This window comes from Cyprinodon variegatus, unplaced genomic scaffold, assembly GCF_000732505.1.
Source record: "Cyprinodon variegatus isolate N-32 unplaced genomic scaffold, C_variegatus-1.0 Scaffold650, whole genome shotgun sequence".
Classification (NCBI taxonomy): Eukaryota; Metazoa; Chordata; class Actinopteri; order Cyprinodontiformes; family Cyprinodontidae; genus Cyprinodon; species Cyprinodon variegatus.
In genome coordinates this window covers 381,412-400,088 of record NW_015151103.1, presented here as the reverse complement: position 1 = coordinate 400,088, position 18,677 = coordinate 381,412, and the positions used below count along the sequence as shown (strand labels likewise).

At 40.7% G+C, this 18,677-nt stretch overlaps 1 protein-coding gene across 2 annotated transcripts; it reads right to left on the bottom strand.

The window, feature by feature from the left end:
• Positions 1–4: 4 nt before the first annotated feature.
• Positions 5–18,365, bottom strand: LOC107096800 (zinc finger protein 106-like). Of its 2 annotated transcripts, none has more exons than XM_015393619.1 (22): positions 17,870–18,365; positions 15,893–15,976; positions 15,636–15,697; positions 14,296–14,490; positions 10,824–12,479; positions 10,389–10,746; positions 10,247–10,316; positions 10,018–10,172; positions 9,669–9,729; positions 7,726–7,992; positions 6,867–7,578; positions 6,335–6,375; positions 4,948–5,093; positions 4,741–4,875; positions 4,550–4,666; positions 3,205–3,396; positions 3,058–3,120; positions 2,840–2,959; positions 2,652–2,723; positions 1,895–1,966; positions 1,654–1,800; positions 5–462 (listed from the first exon to the last, which is right to left on the bottom strand). In XM_015393619.1, exons 2-22 carry the CDS (start codon positions 15,944–15,946, stop codon positions 406–408), a joined length of 4,752 nt encoding a protein of 1,583 aa, XP_015249105.1. In that variant the 5' UTR covers positions 15,947–15,976; positions 17,870–18,365; the 3' UTR covers positions 5–405. The 2 variants fall into 2 exon arrangements, with proteins under 2 accessions (XP_015249105.1, XP_015249106.1); XM_015393620.1 differs by having other exon boundaries at positions 6,867–7,575; positions 17,870–18,364.
• Between the last annotated feature and the right edge of the window lie 312 nt (positions 18,366–18,677).

The window sequence follows — 18,677 nt, the reverse complement described above, 5'->3', positions numbered from 1 at the left end:
TTTGTTTTTACTGCGTTTGCAGCACAAAAGTGTAACAGATCACTCAGACCCTGGCAACACTGGAGTTTCTTCAACAACAAAAAAAAGTTGCGCATTTCTTTATCTTGGTTTGGTCAGTTGGAAAAAAAGACACGCAGTGGTCGAAAAGAAGGAAAAGGAAGGACAGCGTTTCTTAGAAAGTATTAAAACAACACAACCCCCCTACCCCACTTCTTTTGGGACAGAATCACAGTTGGATTCCAACATGGAAAAATAAAGGATAACATAGTCAAACAGCCGCTCTTCGGGCTGGAAGGAGGGCGGTTAGGTGTCAAAGCCCCCCCTCCCAATATGGGAGGCTAAATGAGAGCAGGGTTATTAAAGGAGAAGGCTGATAGTGAAAACGTTTTCCCACCACCAGCCTTCTTAGGACTCCACTGCTGGTTCTTCCTCAGCATGCTTCTGCATGTGCAGGATCACCATCTACAAAAGAAAAGGAAATTCCTGCATTAGATGAGAGGAAATTTGGGAAACAAAGAATAACCAATCAGGAACTAATGGATACTTGCCAAGGAAACATAGAGTAATTAAGCAGGAACTAATGGTTATTTACTAAGGAAAAAAAGAGTAACTAATGAGGAACTAATGAGTATTTACCAAGGAAACACAGAGTAACTAATCAGGAACTAATGGGTAGTTACCAAGGAAACACAGAGCAATGAAGCAGGAACTAATGGGTAGTTGCCAAGGAAACAGAGTGATTAAGCAGGCCCTAATGGTTATTTACCAAGGAAAAAAAGAGTAACTAATGAGGAACTAGTGAGTATTTACCAAGGAAACACAGAGTAATTAAGCAGGAACTAATGGGTAGTTACCAAGGAAACACAGAGCAATNAAGCAGGAACTAATGGGTAGTTACCAAGGAAACACAGAGCAATTAAGCAGGAACTAATGGGTAGTTTCACTTTAGGGTACAAAAAAACATTGGATAATGGTCGGGTTCTGATTAGATAATTATTAGTTCCTTAGTAACTACTTGATATGATGCTTGGCTCAAAAAGTCCATAAAATAATAGCTAGGCAGTCATTTGGTAGCAAGAAGTATTTCATTAGCTGTGACAACACTGGTTGAGGGTTTATTCAACACTGAGATTTTCTAATCTGCTAACAAACCAGTAGTCCCTTAAGGTACTGGTTAACTACCCTTTAGTTCCTTGATTGGAATATAATGGGGTCCTCATGGTATTGAATCTGGTTGCATAAAATGTTCATAAAATATGTAGTAGTTCATGTGCATGTGTTTTAAATAAAACTGCTCCTATGACTATATAGTACACATGTGGACTTATAGCTGAATTCTGACTTCATACAGAATAGTCTCAACCACCAAATCCACTTATATAGAAGATTTTATTTCCCACAGCTGTGTGTTTGCCTATCTAATAAAAATCCCCTAAAATAAACTAGGTTTTGTGTTTGTAATAGAACAAAAACAATGAATAGGTAGAAATATTCTGCAAAGCACTGTTTCTGCAAAAATAAATTAACATTTCAAATATATTTCTTTCCCTTTTTTTTTTTACTTTTTTTTATTAACTTCAGTCAAATGTGTTTTAGCGTAAAGGCAGTTCTACTGAAAAGTAATGTCTGAAATTGTGCTGGCTGATGCTATACCTGCTTGGAGCTGCTGCGTGCGCTAAAAAACTCTTCACACTTCTTCCAGCGGCACTTGAATGCCTGGAAGTCAGTGGCAGTGTGGTCGTTGATCAGGTGCTGCTGGAGATGCTTCGACATCCCGAAGACCAGCGGGCAGCCATGCCACTGTGAACACAGCGGCAATTAATATTTCCATGCTGAACAGCTGGTATGAGGGGAAGTTTGTAAACAAACCAAATGAATCAGGATGCTATCTTACCCAGCAACGGTGGTTTTTCATCATGTTCAGCTTCATGCTCTGCACGCTGCCATCATAACATCCTGTGTAGATCTGAAAATACACAATCATCCTGAAGATTAGAAATAATTTCTGTGTTCGTTATATGTTTATCACAGGACTTTAGCTTAGAGGACAACTCAATAATGCATCCAAAAAGCTTTTAACTCAAATTTTGACATTTTATATTAACTTCCAGAAGTTTTCCTGTTCCAAGTTGTAAAAACAAACTTCAATAAATTTTTGGGGGATCTGATATGATGGATTTAAGCAAACCAACATTTACTGCAATAACACTACTACATAATCAACCCAAATGTAACTTAGCAATGGCTCCTTAATGCAGTTGCTTCATCTCACACTACCCTACATAGATAATCTAGATCATGAGCTGGATCCAGGAGTTTTTAAAGAAATCTTAAACATTGTGAGATAGTGAGGTTTGGTGAAACATGCAGTTCCACTATAAGCCAGAGGGTGGCAGCAGTGACTATTGAAAGCTTTAGCATTGGACTTAAAAGTTCGGAAGAATTTTACTTAAGACGAAAAAATACAAAAGCGTTGTTGGTTCTTTTATAGGATTACTTGAAAACGTTTTAATAAAATTGAGTTGTTGAGTCATAAACCATGATCATTTTGGACATTGAGACAATAAGTATTGTGAGAACATTTGGGAGGAATTATAATCTAGATAAAATAGTCAAAGTTACTTAGAAATAAATACGTCATGTTTTCTCACCATGTTCTTATGGATGGCCATGCATAACACCATATCACTGTATCCACCATAGACCTGCAGCTGGTCCTGAGTCTGTGGACACAGTGAACATTTCCAGAATGAAACAAAACCTAATCTCATTTTCCCTTCTATAACTGAAAGAAATCTGTAGCAAGAACAATTATTTTTTAGTTTCTGGACAGACTGACCTGTAGGTCATAAACTCTGACCAGTTTGTCCAGGCAGGCTGTGACCATGACTTTCCCCAGAGCGGTCACCACGGTAACACCATGGCTATGACCTTTTAATGAGTGAACAAGCTCCCCTGTCTTTTTTAAGAAATAAAAAAAAAAAGTTTTAGTAAATTTATGAGTTTAATAAGAAAAGGTTTTCATGTTAGAGAAATAGAACCATGAGAGAAACGTACGTGGATGTTGTGGGTATGAACAGAACGATCACTGGATCCGCTGATTACCAGATCATTGACCACCTGGAAGGGAGGAAAGATGGAGGAAGCTATTAGACCTTTGGATAAACCATAAAAAGATGTCTCCAGAATGTTGCGCTGACCGACCTTCATGCAGAGAACACCCTTGGTGTGGCCCTTCAGTGTGCGCAGCAGCAGCCCGCTGTGAGCATCTCTCACGCTGATGGTGCTGTCATAGGAGCCAACCAGCAGGATCCTCCGTGCTCCCTCCTGCGACGAGGCCAGACAGCTCACGGCACGTGGCCCGTGACACTCAAATGTGTCCATCTGCTTGTTTGTCTAAACAATGAAGCGCAAAAACATGAACTCCGTCAACTCAAGCTGCTGCAGATGAAAGCAGTTTTTCATCAGTTGAAAACAAACACAAGCTTCAGGGCCGACACAAGGTGGTGCTTAAATGTTAAGTATATGGATCATTTTACCAAGCAGTAACCTTAGTTTGTAAATAAAAATCTACAAAGTTAGGTAAAGAGGCAAGGGGAGCATTAATCAGGGAAACAGCAGGAGGACCTATGGAATCTATGGAGGAGCTACATGGAACAACAGCTCAGTTGGAAGAAACCAATGATTGGACTTTAAGACACCACTCTACAAATCAGGCTTTCAATCAAAAGCAGCTTAAGCCATTAGATGTAGCCCAAAAAAAAGAAACGATAGCAGCTTTAGAGGGAAGAAAATCAGCCCATGGAAAGCTGAATAAAAGTAAATACTGGAAGGAAACCAGTTAAAGGCTGCAGAAGACCCTGAACATACAGCCAGGCTGACCCTTAGGAACAAAAGTTTCCTTCTTTAACCAATAAAGACCCAAACTACCTAATTTATCACTTTTTTTGGTAAAATAGTTTTGATCTTTTTATTTTCTCCTGAGGTCTGTAATGTGTCCAGGAATGAAAAAACTTGACTCATAAACCTGTTTTATATGGAATTTCGTTCCATTATTGTCAAAAGCAAAGAAAACATTTTGTAAATGGAAATTTAATAATGAAAATGCGATCCAGGAATAAAACTTTGAAACACTTCTTAATCAGAAAAAGGTTTTAAGAGTAACTGTGATGTTTTCCCAGACTTAGTTTTTTTTTTTTTTTTTTTTTTTTTTTTTTTACAAAAACTTTGTTTTTTTTTCAAATTATGTTTCATATTTTAGGACTATTAAAATAAATACATCTATTTTTTTTTATATAAATGTTTTATGTTTGTATTGACAAAAAATTATCTTTGCTTGCAACAATAATGAAACGAAATTCCCTCTATATATTAAAACTAAAACAAAAACAATTTTGAAATGACAGCTTTTGAATAGGGTCAAAGTCCATCCTCTATTTAAACCAACTCAAGAAAATATATTAGTTTTAACATTAAATAATAAAGGTTTGGTGCTTTTCAAATAAAATCAATCAAACTAAACAGTAGCTTGTTGTCATGTATCCCTCACCCTGAGGTTAAAGGTCACCACTGTGCCATTGGCCAGACCAGCGTATAGCATCTTCCATCGGCTGTGGAGGCAGAGGACTCGGTCGGACAGCTGGAACTGCTGCTCAAACTCTTGCGTCTGCACACAACATTCAGCATCAGGGAAATGTCCAAACATGGCAACAAAACAATTCAGAACAAGTTTGCTTTTACCTTGAGACTGTAGCAGCGGATGGTCTGGTCGCTGGACCCCGAATAAAGGCGATGATGTAAGGATGGAGCGACGGACACCAACAGGCAGGTCACTTTGGAGCTGTGACCCTCAAACACGCCCACGCATTTATGACTCTGCAACAAGAAAAGCTGTTTTATTTTCCACAAATACCTGATATTAGGCAGCAGAGGTGGAGCTTCACCCACCACCAAGTCAAAGGCTTTGATGGTCCGATCCCCGGAGCACGTGTACAACAGCCCGTTGTGGATCTGGAGGGCGTTCACAGCCTCCTGGTGGCCATGAAATGTTCCTTCAGTCGGCATGTCATCCTCACCATGATCGGAGAAGGCGTCTAACAAACACACAGAGAAAAAAAGTTCCACATTATACAGCCAAGAAATGCTAATCAAAAATACTTTCAGATTAGTAGGTGAGTGTAGCATCTTTAGCAGATGTCCTTAAAATAATTTGTTGATATAAATAAAATAGTAAACAATAATAGGATTAAGGGCTTAAATAAGGAAATGATTGTAGCAGTTTTATGGCCGATCGGCTTTTTCTATTTTGAGGGCGAGAAAATTAAGATCGCTTTTACATTAAAGTATTGGCCGATTGCCCAAAATGACTGTGGCCAACGGATGCAAATGCTGAATAAACAACAAAACAAGCTGCAAATATCTGTGAAGCTAACTCGGAAAACACGCAATAACAAACAAACAAAAAAAAAGCAAGTGAGAAATGCTGCAATCCCCAAAAAGATAATGATGCAAATACTGAAAACAGCAGCAAAGTCACAAAAAAAAAACAAAAACGAAAGTGTTCCAGACCACTGGAGGGAGCCAAACAACAAACCATATGTTTAAAGCAAGTATTGATTTTACAGAAAATAAAACAATATATGGCGTATAAATATTAGTTTTCTGCATTTTAAAGGGTCTAAAATATGTATATATACATATATACATATAGCTGATATTGGCTTCTTCTCTGTGAAATGAGGGGGAACCTCCATCAAGGTTAGCCATAAGCAGACATGGGTGGGCGAGTGCTAATGTTAATGGAGGTGGTAAACTTGTAGCTCTTGATTTGATTTGGATTTATTCTATTTCATTAATTCAATAAAAAAATATAATTTGTTCATGTAAAACTACAATTGTGAATAAAAAACATTATGAACTTCTAATATTTTCCCCATATTCACTAAAAAATATTTATTTCAACTAAACATAATTAGACATAATGTACACAAACGCAATAATAGTAAAAAATAACTGCTATCACCTTTGTTATGTACAACTACATTAAATGTTTGATGCGATATGAACATTTTAATAGCTATTCATCACTGTACTTTATACAAATGCTGAAAAACAAAAGAATATTTTACCGATACTATACAGCCCCAGGTATTAACTGTTTTTTTTACAGGTAGGAGATAAGATGAAGAAAAAATACATGAGACAGAAAGACCTGCTGAACCTAAACCCCTTTTCTCACTAAACAACTCCAAATAACCCTTTGGCCTTTGTAAAATAATATCCACTCGAGTCTGTTTCTTAGAAAATACAACAATAAAATGAATGACCAACGTACCTGATGAGGTCCTGGGCAGCGTGACGGGAAAAGATAAATCACTGAAAACACAAAAAAAATCCACCATCAGACTCACTATTGAAGCAGAGAGCTAATAATCTATAAGACTAAGGCACAAAATATTACTTTTTCAATAAATATGCAATGGATATATCAATGTAACTTGATTTGTAATTTCTGTAAATGTGTGATTTCTACAAATATTTTGCATTATAAACATTTTTTTGCTTTTTTTTTTATGCTTTTTTCTTTAAAAAAGATACAGAAAAAACAAATATGAAAACATTGGTGTAATATTAAAGATATTAGCCTATTCCATATAAATCACTGGTGATGATATTAAAGCAGCAATGGCTGCAATCTTCTTCCAAACATTAAATATTGTTTTGTTTCTTTTTTTAACAGATGGCAGGAACTGAATCATGGGATTTATTTAGTCTTTTCTGATGCTTTATGAGATTATTTAGTTGGAAACTCTAGAAAATGTAAATAAATATTAATTTTCGGGGTTTTTCTTTTTTGTATGACCAACCTCTCAGAGGATTTGCACAGATCCATGTCACTGGTGGAGGAGACCTCGTTGCAGGCCAGGCTGTGCGGCTCAGATTTTATTGGGCCTGGGACTGCAGGCGGAGGAGGAGCCTGGGTGAACGTGTCCTCCTGTGGCTGCTGACAGGCCGCCGTCACCTCCATGCTTCCTTCTATATCAAGGTTCTCTCGGGGAAGTGCTACCTTTGCGTCTGAACGTTTGTCTGCCTTTACGCCGCTGCTAGGTCTCTTGCTGCCTTCATCCGTGGGCAAACTGGAGGTGCTGAACTGAGAGCCTCCGCTCGGCCTTCTGCGCTGGCGCATCCACCTAGGCCTTGAGGCCTCCTCGTCCATCTCGGTGTCACTGCTCTGAAACTGCTCTACTCCCTGGGCTTTTTTCAACACCTTCCTCTTCTTGAGCTTCCTCACGCGCCTTCCACTCCTTAGCTCTAGTGGAGGGTCGGGCAAAATAAACGCTGGGGTGGACTGGAGCGACTCAGTGACAGCAGTATCAGGGAGCTCAGAGCCTCTTCTGGTGAGTGATGACTTTGAAACTGTTTTAGAGCTGTTGCAGCTCCATGACGCCTCTGGAGACCTTTCGGTTTTGTTGATCTGTGCAGATAGCTTCTCTTTGCATGCTGGAGGCTCTTCTGTGTTAGTTTGTTGAGGTTCAGGTTCCCTTCCAGGAGACATCCTCAGGCTGTGGACAGGATCTGCTGGGTTACAGATAGAAAATGATTTTTTAATTGTATCTAAAAGCTTGAAGCAACATTAATGTTTAATAAAAGTAAACACTTAAAACCTGCTGAGACACACAATCAACATGGTTTATTTCACTGACCAGGGACTCCAAATGAAGTTACCTGAGGGGTTCTGTAGCTCTGCGGTGGTGCTGTGTGCACAGCTCGTTATATTGCTATAAGGATCCGGCTCCAAGTCGATGCAGACTGGAGATTGGGGCTCCTCCTTGATGACTACGGGCTGAGGGAGAGTGGAGGAAGGTGGGGAAGCACACTCTGCAGAATGATTAGGACTGCACCCAGCAGTGGAGGACTTCTCAGAGAGCTCAGCTCCAAAAGCAGCCATGTCTTTCAGTTTCAGACTGAGCTCTGGAGCCTCCTCAGTAGCACCTAAAAAGATAAAAGCAGATCAAACTTTGTTAAAAGAGTTCCCCTTCAAATATTTTCAAAAGTACACGTTTCTCATATCACAAACATAAACCTCACATTATTTAAAGGGCCTCTGGGCCATTTCCCTAATCACTAATACAGTTTTTTAAGGCCACTCCTGATAACAGCAGATATTGTCGAGCCGATTCTTAGAGTCCATGTTACTTTTCCTACTTCCATTTACATGAAATCCAATAGTAACAAATGCTACAGAAGTCTACATTTAAACAACAACAAAAAATACAAACAAAACATTAACAATGGATAGCAGGTAGAGAGACCAGCAATGCTTATCCTTTAGGACACCAAGGCATGCCTGCTGAGCGTACTAATGCATCAGTCAATGAGCAGATGTAAAGCCTGTCAGTTGATGGAGTATCTGGGAAAGTTTGGGGTTTTCTTATGCTACATTTACACCGCACGCGCTTTGTCCAGCAAAAAAGCGCCTGCTCCTTTATTTTGATACTTTGACACATTAAGCTCAGACGCCTTAAGAGCATTTTTGATGCTCCTGAGGGGCGTCTAGTAAAGTGTGTACAGGTGCGTCTGATGCTTCTGCTGCTCCTGTGTTCAATGGCAGAGCAGCTTTGCTATATTTGCTGTGATAAGCTGGTAAAAATTTGATTTAATATATTCTTAAGTGAGAGAGTGCACCTCAAAACATCATCTGTTCATCCTGTCTTAAAATATAATTTTTGCTGTCGGAGGTGCGCAGACGCCCACATACCGGGTGCACGGTCGCTGGGAATCTAGCAGCAGCTGGGGGGTTTCCGCTGCTGTTTGTGACGGCTGGAAGTAGATGTTAGCATTTTTACTTTTTGTGGTACAAACTGTAGGCACCAGAATAATAATAAATAACTAATAACATTTTGCCGGACGGTTTTGACAATTTAAGTTAATTTAGGCATTAATAAACTGTTTCAGAGGACTGATCATATTGTTCTGCATCAGCAGCGCCATGTCTTTGTGCCTGTCAGCTCCCAGATCAGCTTCTCTGATTGGTTGGTGTGGCACGTTGAGCAGTAAAAGTTAACATTTTCTAACTCCAGCAGCTGCTGTTTGTGAAGTGTGTCACGCGCATCAGATGCTCAGAAGCTCATGAGGCGGATGCTAAAATGTGTCAAGATGCGCTGCTTGAGACGCACTGCAGGACCTTTTAATGCACCTTACCAGCTGCTTCTATCACGTGTGCTGTGAACGTAGCATTAGATGTTGAAACTGAACACCGTTTTATAGCCTAACTCTCTCTGCAAGTTCCTTTCTAGTCTACTCTGTGACTCAGTCTTCCTGATGCAGTTTGTCCACTTATGTCAACAAAACTTCTGAGATCTTAAAAAAAAAGCTGGAGATTAGATTACAGACAGAAAGGCTCCTTTCATACATATCTAGAACTTAGGTGGAGGGGTATTGTGAGAGAAGAGGCGTGAAAGGGGGAAGAAAAATGCACACCACACTTTTCAGATTTTTCTTTAAGAAAATCATTGAGAAAACGCATCATTCTCCTTGTTTGTTGGTAAATCTGTTGCGTTTGTTTAAGAAATGTGGGATGGAAAGTTCAAAAGAAACAAAGAGCAATGCTTAGCTAAAAATATCTAAATATAATAACTGATTATAACCTAAATGTTGTTTTTTTTTACCTTGCATGCCTTTGAGCAGCTCTATCCGTTTGTTTCTCAGCGTGCTCATCTCCACTGTCATCTAAAGGAGGATAAAAACACGTTAACTTTAGCTGTGATAAGGAGTTTGGGTTCTAATGAGGTTTTACTAAAACACTTTAAGATCCAACACTTTTGTTAAAATCTAATTCAAAGAGCAGAAAGACAATAAAACTTGGAGAGACTTCTTATTTTGAGAACATGCATCATGATTTCAAAATTTTTGACAAAGTGTAGTTTCTTTAATGTTCTTAAAGATTATTGAAATTAATCTCGGATTAATAATCTAACATGGTCTGTTTTTCCAAGGACCTGTGGAAACACAGCCTACCTGCTGTTTAACCACCATGAGTCGCTGCACCTCCAGGTAGGCGGCCTCCAGCGCCGCCCGGGCCTGGATCAGGTTGGTGTCCACGTTCTGCAGGGACTGACTCAGCTCCTCCTCCCGCAGTGACACAGCGAGCAGCTGGTCAATCTGCAGGCGCTCTGCTCCAAACACAAATAAACGCATTAGGATCTTCAGTGGCGGTAAAGCTTTAATCTCTAATCCTGATGCAAACCTTTTTTGGGTTTGATTTTCCTCCTTTTGTTGGCCCCCTCCAGAGAAGATGCCCCCATGCTGGGAGAGTCCTAAACATGAGAGAGAAATGTTTAGACATGGAGGTATAAACTAGAGGTTAAAGCGTGTTTCCCTGAACTCACCCCTGCGGCTCGTCTCCTCTTTCCCGTCCCCTGCCCGTCACACTGCTCCGTCCCTGAGCTGCTGTCCCCCAGCGCTGAATCAGACGGCTGGAGAACTTTGGCCAGTTTGTCTGGCTTCTCTGGAGCAGAAAGAGGCAAAGACTCCTGCTCCTCTACCGTTTCCTCTGATTTTAAAGAAAAACACACGGGATGAGGGATTCCAGGCGTGAGGCTGCTCTCTGACAGGGAGCGTTTACGAGATTTGCTCTCAGCTGTGATCTCCATCAGTGATTCCCACTGAAAGCCCTCCAGCAGGGCGTCTCCATCCTCCCCCTGGTTTTGGGACTCCTGCTCTAACGGCACCATCTCAATGCCAAACCTGAGGAAGCACAGATGAAACGTGTTAATCTAAACAGCAGTGACAGAGAATGGAAACGTCTTGGAGGAAACCCTCACCTCGGCATGCCTTTTCCCTTGTCCTGCTTCTTTCGGACCTCCTGGTAAACCTGCTCCCAGTTCACACTGCGCCGTGGGCCGGAGGAGTTGATCAGCTGCCTCACAGTCGGTTTGAGGCCAGAATCTTTCTCCGCGTCGCTCCGCCTCGACTCGCTGAGGTTTCGCACGCGGCGGGCGATGTTCAGGTTCGGCTCGTGGCCCGTGGCTTTGCTTTTGGAGCTCATGTGTTTGGTAAGGTCCCTCTTTAAGACAGGGGGGAGGTCCAGTTTGGACAAGGCGGATGTGTCCGACCCTGAGGCCATCTGGGCTTCACTGCTTCTGAGCGTGTCGCTCTCTGAGCTCTGGCCTGCCTCAGTTTGGACTCCTGAGGAGCTCCGCCTCTCTGCTCCGTCCCCGCTCTCCTCTTCCTTCCTTACTGAAGCTGCAGGTTCTGAAGCTGCAGGCTCTGTGCTCACTGTGTTGGAGGTGCTGACCTGAAGTGACTGGACAAAGTTGTCTTCGGTAGATGAGGATGGAGCCATTTCCTGCCTGACTACCACAGGCGGTGATGCTTTACCAGAACTCCGGTGTTTGTCTTTGACTGGCGGGCTCTGGTTGTGTCTGTGATCCAGCTGTTGCTCCCCAGGGCGGGTTGTCCTCTCAATAGAGCTCCTTCTCTCGAATCCAATCTGTCTGACTGAGCGTTTCACCTCTGGGAGGAACTTCTCCTGCCGTTCAGTCAGGTAGCCAACAGGTACCTTGCTCCCAATTTGTTTACCAATTGGTTTTGACTTCAGGCTGGAGGCCACAGTTCTGGTTTCAGGGACTGAGGAACTCTTCTGCTCTTCCTGTTGTGAGGTTCTATTTCTAGGCTCACTGCTTTGTTTGCTATCACTGAGGGCCGGTCTTTTTTTCAATGGATGCTTATTTTTCTCTTCCACACTTTGCACGCCTGAGTCACCTGGTTTGGGATCAGACTGGGGGGTTTTCAGGAGCGTTTCTGACGTATTCTGGAGCATCTCACCATGCGATCCGGACACGACAGGATAGGGAGACCAGCGGCAGCTTTTGTCTAACTTAGGATTGCTGCCATGAGTTTTGGAATTTTTACCATGATGGTCTGAGTCTGCCGGTGAAGCCTCTTCTTTTTGATACCTGGCGTCCTGCTGACCTCTCCTAACATCTCCTCTACTTCCAAAGTGGTTGAAAGCCTGGCCCAGAAACCTAGGCCCCAAAAAGCTGTGGGGCCTTGCCTGTGTGGCGTACCTGGCGATGTTGTTATGACCATAGAGTCCGTTACTGCTTCCTCCACTGCAGAGCCAGGGCAGTCGACTCTGCTCACTGCCGTTGCCCCGAGTCTTGCTGCCATCCCCCCTTTTATTGGAAAACTCCATGGTCGCCCATCTCTGTAAACCAGGGGCCTCCTGGGCGTGCCACGTGGCGCTCTTCCCCTGTTGGTTCTGATACAATGGTTTCAGCCCCTCCGTTCTGCCATCCTGGTAGCTTCTCCTGTGCCAAGAGTTGTGCTGGCTGGGTCCATTGAAGCCCTGCTGGGACGCCTGCCGCTCCAGAAAGTAACGTTCCTTAAGTTTGTTCAGTCTCTGCTGAAACTCCTCTTTTCTCTTTCGTTCTTCTTCTTCTTTTGCCAGCTTTGCAGCTGCAGCTTCCTTCTCTTTTCTACAAATGAAATAAACATGGATGTTTTTGGATCATTAACAAATATGAGAACAACTTCTGAGGCTGTTTTCAGTCTTAGAGAGGTATGTCTGCCATGGAACAGACTAGCTTTGGATATGTTGGTATAAAACCTCACAATCAAAGTTGCACCCCTGTGGAGCAATGACAATAAAGAATTTTGATTCTGATTCTGAATCAGAATCAGAATTCTGACTATGTATAAGCTATATTAAGGGCATGTTATCACAATCGCCGTTCCACCAAAATGACTCACAAATATGAAAGGCATCGATTTTAAAAAAGAATAAAGAAGTACTGCCCTTGGTAACAATCAAGGAGTGTCATTTACTTCTAAATTGAACAAAAATACTGTAAACAAATTATAAATAAATATTCCATAACATAAATTAATATTTGTAATTAAATAAAAACACATTTTATCAGTTATCTATCTAAAGTTATATTCATTCCTTTATGTAAGCTTAATTGATGTCAATATATGGTATGTATATATATTTTTATTTATTTCAAGATTTATCTATCACGACCCAATGTAGATTTATCACTATTAAGATGTATTCATTCATTCATGCCAAAATTGGCGTGTATTCATAATTTCATAATCAAATACTACCGTATATGAAGGGGGGAAGTTTTCTCTGCAGGACGGCTCTGGTTCAGAGGTCCAGCAAAACTGCAGCACATGCTAACTAGCATCAGCTAACATGCTACATGAGGCTAAGATGCAAATTTTTTAAGGTGATTGATTTCATATATTGCTTTTGTTAAGCACTCAGACACTGCGGCCATCACAGGAAGTCATCCACATAAGCGACTTAATGACTGCATGGGATTGGTTTCATCTGAGTGGAAGTCTGCTGGAAAAGCTTTATCGCCAACAAAAAATAAAGAGATCTCTGAATATTTCTAAAAACATCTCTGTAAATAAATGTAGGTTAGATCCGTTTATTATTTATCACATCTCAGATAAAGATTTCGGACCCATCCTGTTGCTTTTTCGAGAAAATACCTTTTTTGTGTTGTTTTGTGGACCAGATTCAAAGTCGCAGTACACTCATTTGAACTGAGGGGAGTGCCAAACAGACAGTTTTAGACCAAACAGTGGAATGTGCAGCAAACTGTCTCTAAAATGCCCTGGGACATGTAGACAGCCCTATAAAACACCCATGTTTGCAGTTTATCAGCAAAGAAAATTATTTAGGGTTGAGCTTTCCTTTAATTATAAAATGTGGACAAAATGTTCAAATACCGCTGCTCTTTAAAGGTTTGAAAAGAGGCTGACGTCATGGGAGCTGATTGAAAATGACTCTGACAGAGGAGCAAAGCTTGGTGTCAAACCAGCTCCAGAAGCTCCTGATTGAAATGTCTCTAATTCATGGTGTAAGACAGATCAACAAATGGAATGGCATAAAAATTAGTCTAGACAAATCTTTTTTTATAGATATACCGGTATATATCAAAGTCATCATAAAAGGCTTAAATATCCAGTGTGTCTTAATATATCCACAAAGTTTTAGGTTTGAGCCCGTGTCTGAACTCCGTGTGCGGTCATGCATTTTCAAATTTTTTTTTTTTTAGCCCACAGGTCTGACATTTGACTCCGGCTAAAAAAGGTTAGAATGCGACTACATGGCATATGTTGGTCGACTGCAGCTTGACCTACTCATGATTACATCTTAGATATCTAATAAAACACACAGAAAAAAAAAAGTGTTTTTAAGTAAAGAATCATCAGAGCAGTTCAGTCTGGAGCCTCTTTTCTCAATCAGATCACTCGGCTATCTTATTGTCTTACCTGATCTGTTCTTTCCTCTTCTGGATCAGCTCCACCAGCGTCTGGTCAAAGTATTCTTCGTCCTGGTCATCCCTGTTCTGCTGTTTGACGGCTGCCTCCACGTTTTGCTTGTGCGTGGGGCTGGAAATGTGGCTGGCGTAGTCAGTCAGGCTAGCCATATTCACCTTGCACACTCGGCACTCGTGTCCGCAGTCACTGGGGAGAGAAGGCGAGAGCGGTGGTTCAATCCTTCCTTCAGGCATGATGCTGCTGATTGCTCTTACACGCCGGCTCTACTCGCTTATAACTTTGACGTCTTAATAATAAACCCAGGAAAGGAGATTACTCAACAATCCTGTCAAATAATTAGTCTGATTTGTCTCTTGCAGATCAGGAGGCAACTAACTTAGAAATTTATATGCGTTAAAGTCTTAAATCATCCTGATCTTAATGTTCCCTATTTTTCAGCAGGCCGTAGATGGCGGCGGCCAGGCTGGACCCAGGCAGCGTGCTAGTTTAGATGTTGGAGTCCAGCCATGCAGCACAGCGCTGGGACGTGTGGGTGGAAAAGAGGCCGCCGTCCTCAGCTCAGTGCGCCTTCATGATGGTGTCCGCTGCGCTCTGGTGCTTCACAGAAGGCGCCGTCTGTATTTGACCTCCCTCTGCGCTCCAAATGCCAGAACCCACCCCCCACCTCAATCCTGCATGACGGTTTGTGTTATTGGGCCTGGAGACCCTGAACGCCAATCCCAAGTAAAGCAGTGAAACCGAAGCTGAGGGCAGCTGCTCATAGACTCCATTTTAAACCTCACCCTGGTATGCCATCCTGTCATTCTGCATTTGGGGGTGGGGGGTGGGTGCAGCTGCTTTCCTGGGTCTCTGTAAATCTGTGTCATGGGGTGGAACCATTTTCAGGCCTCTCATGCAGCTGGCAAGCACTTCTAAAACAGAGTTACTCATTTCTGGTACATCTCCAAAAAAAAAAAAAAATGTTTTGTCTCAAATTTTAGGACAAAGTAATCAGAACAAACCATCAGCGTTTAACAATGACTCTGAATCATTGTGTCATTTTTAAACCAAACCACCGCTTTATGTTACATATTGACACAAAATCGTGACAGCAATCTCAGCAACAGGCCACATTCTTTCAGTCATCTAAGGGGGGGATGGAGAGTCACAAGGAGCCCTTTGACTTCTAACAGCCATGTCTGTTGTTCAGATTGGGTCTAAATATACATGCAGCAGTGAAGGCAGCTGTCAGCACCTCTTCAAAACACGTGCTTGTGTGCACACGTGCAAATGACCCAAACAGATTCGGACAAAAGAAACTTTTACTTTTAAAGGGCGAGAGCTGAACTCACCGGCCTTTAAGCTTCTCCAGCTCCCGGTGGTGAAGCATGCTCCTCATGTGCTCATCCATGTCCTGCAGATTAACAAAGAGATGTGTTTCACTTTTAGGATTTGCAGATCATTTCCAGAGGGGTTAGTGTTTAAATTGAAGAGAGCTAAATTAATTTTATAAGAGGATGTTTATGCACAAGAAAGTAAAACAGCTTTATGCATACAGAGGTCATCAATTGAAGAAGCATGGAGAAAAATTCCACCTCTGGGTTATTACCTGCTTGGAGGAGCAGACGATTTCACACAGGACGCACTGCCTGTTCCTCATCATTTTTTTACACAGGTGGATCTCAGCCCATTACTGTCAGGGGAGAGAGTTAATCAGACTTTAAAGAAATGATTAAAGTGTTCTGTTATGAACTGCAAGCTTTCATAGAGCTGCTGGAAAGCTTGTGATGTCTGCAGCAAACTGAAACCTTAGCAAAAATATTTGAAATTCTTCACACCGTTAAGAGCACAGCGCAGTGTCTATTTAATGCATCACCAGAGGTCCAAATGGTAGCAGAGATCAGCCGGGATGCTGGTTTTTATTCCAGGGTGCTGATGGAACAACTCTGCTGCCAAATGTATAAAGCCGTGGTCGCATTGGAGTCATGCCTGGACTTGTCTAAAGCTTACAAACTGACTTAGCATTTAAAAGCCAGTTAAAGGGGACACCAAGCATCAGATTTGTAAAACTAAAGCCTGAACTGTTATGACTGTAACATTTAACATCCAAGCAAAGTTGAAAGAAAAAAAAATCCTTTAAAATTTTCATTAATGAAAAAAAATCTTGTAAAAAAATCGTGTCCACCACACTTATTTGGTGGGGTAACATTAAAGGAGACCACACAAGGATTTTCACATTAAATGAAAATGTAATTTATTAAATTATATTAAAGAAATTAAACCTAAAAAGAGAACACCTGAAATAACAAAAATAGATTAATGCAAAAAACATAACCAGAATAAAGCAAAAGCAAAACAAACCTAACAAACCCAACCCTAAGATACAAACCAAATTACATTTTCCCATTCTCTAGCTTTTTCTCTACCTCGAGCTTCTTTTCTGAACATACGGCTTTACGTTCAACCATAAGAAGATTCGCGCAAATAAATCTTGATATATCTGACGAAATTGTTGATTGATAAAAAAAAAGTATTTTAAATGCCACGATAATTACATTTAATGAATTTTAATGCCAATTAAGGCCTTAATTTAAAAAATAATAATTTAATTACTTTTAATGACCCGCGAAAACTCTGTCATGGAAACTAATTTATTTAATGTTACTTTGTACTGCTGGTGAAACAAATACGGCAAAATAGAAACCACAAATACAGTAAAAAGAGTCTCTTTAAAATGATAATATATATGATGTTGTCTAAGCACTGGACCAAATGTAACTAATGTACAATTAGATCATGTTATTTCAATAACATTCTGGTACCATTTAATATGGGCTGTTACACCATCAAAATCAAAGTCTTGGTACCACAATCAATAATACGTTGTAAACTACAACCACACATATTAATCCCTAGCTGGAAAAAACTAGTGAAATGTATTAAACTAATCCTCAGTCAAGGCAGCAAAGTAAGATTAAAAAGCACAATTAATTTATTTCACATATAAACCAAATTAAAGTACATTTTTAAGTGAAGACCTTTGATTAAAAAGCCAAACAGGAGCCTCCACTTTCTGTTAGGTTGATCTAGGTTCCTGTTATGCCACTAACAAACACTCCATCTTCAATCAACATGTTGGTGAGGGAGTCTGCCTCTACTCTGTTGCCAGTGTGCCCTTCAAACAGGTTACCTTAGATAAGGAAAAGTACAAATGACAAATTCAAACCTCTGATTAAAAAAAGAATAATCCAACAACAAACTTTATTTAGTCTTCTTTAAATCTGCAGCATGAGACCCTCCTTTTCAGCAGCTACAGCCATCTACAGATAAAACTCGAGACAATGAAAGTTGCAACTGATTTCTGCCTCGAGGAGGGAGACAAACTTACTGAATTAAATTCACTCTCTGCCTCTTCTGCATTCGGTAAAGAAAGCATTAGGAGATCACAAGTATAACTGCAAATGCAGCACAACATATACATTGCATGTTACGAGTTTATTAGCAGCTCCTTACTACGACTTGAAGTTGAAAAGAAGCAGCTAACGACTAACAACAAAGGAGTACGTTGGCTTATAACTTTACCTACCTGTTTAAAGCAATCCCACACGATAGGTTGCATCACTGTAGCGACATTTGTTGTGCTAGTTTAATAAGAATTTGACTGAATCTTATCCATGATCACAGATGTAATCGAATAGTTTGTGTAGAGGGGGTCCCCCTTTGCTAGCATGGCTATTTAGCTTTGCTAATGTAAAAGAGTTACGAAAATCGTCCTAAATAAACTCCAGCGAGAACCTTTGATAAGGAAAATAATAAATTGTGTAAAGAACTATAATATAACATGGGAAAAACGCTCGGTGGAACAGTTAGTTAAAGAAAGTTCTGATCTGAGCTAAAGCTAAAGTTAGCAAACTGATCACAGCTCGTTTAACCAGCCCCTCCAGTCTCCCCACTGCTCCGCCAACTCGCAGTATTAACCATTATTTGAAATGTGCAAATAAATATAACTTCGTACAATATGAATTCTGTTTACCTTTCCAAGTTCTTATAGTAAATGTGTGCAGTAGTGTGTTTACTACAGAAGCTAACAATAACATCCTCCTTGGAGGCCTCGCCCAGTGAACCACTTCCTGTGATGCGTTCATGAGCAGGGCGTAAGTGTCGGAACCCCAGCGAAAATATAGATCACCAGAAAACAAATGATCTCATCACTTAAGTTGTTTAATTCATGTCAGTATTTCTTTGACCTCATGATATATTTTAATACAAAAAGACTTTTTTTTATATATATATATTCAAAATACATTGTATCATTCAGTGTGATATCAGAACTATAGACAATATTTGACCACACAAATCAAATGTATTTGAAAACAACTGAACCTAATAAAAAC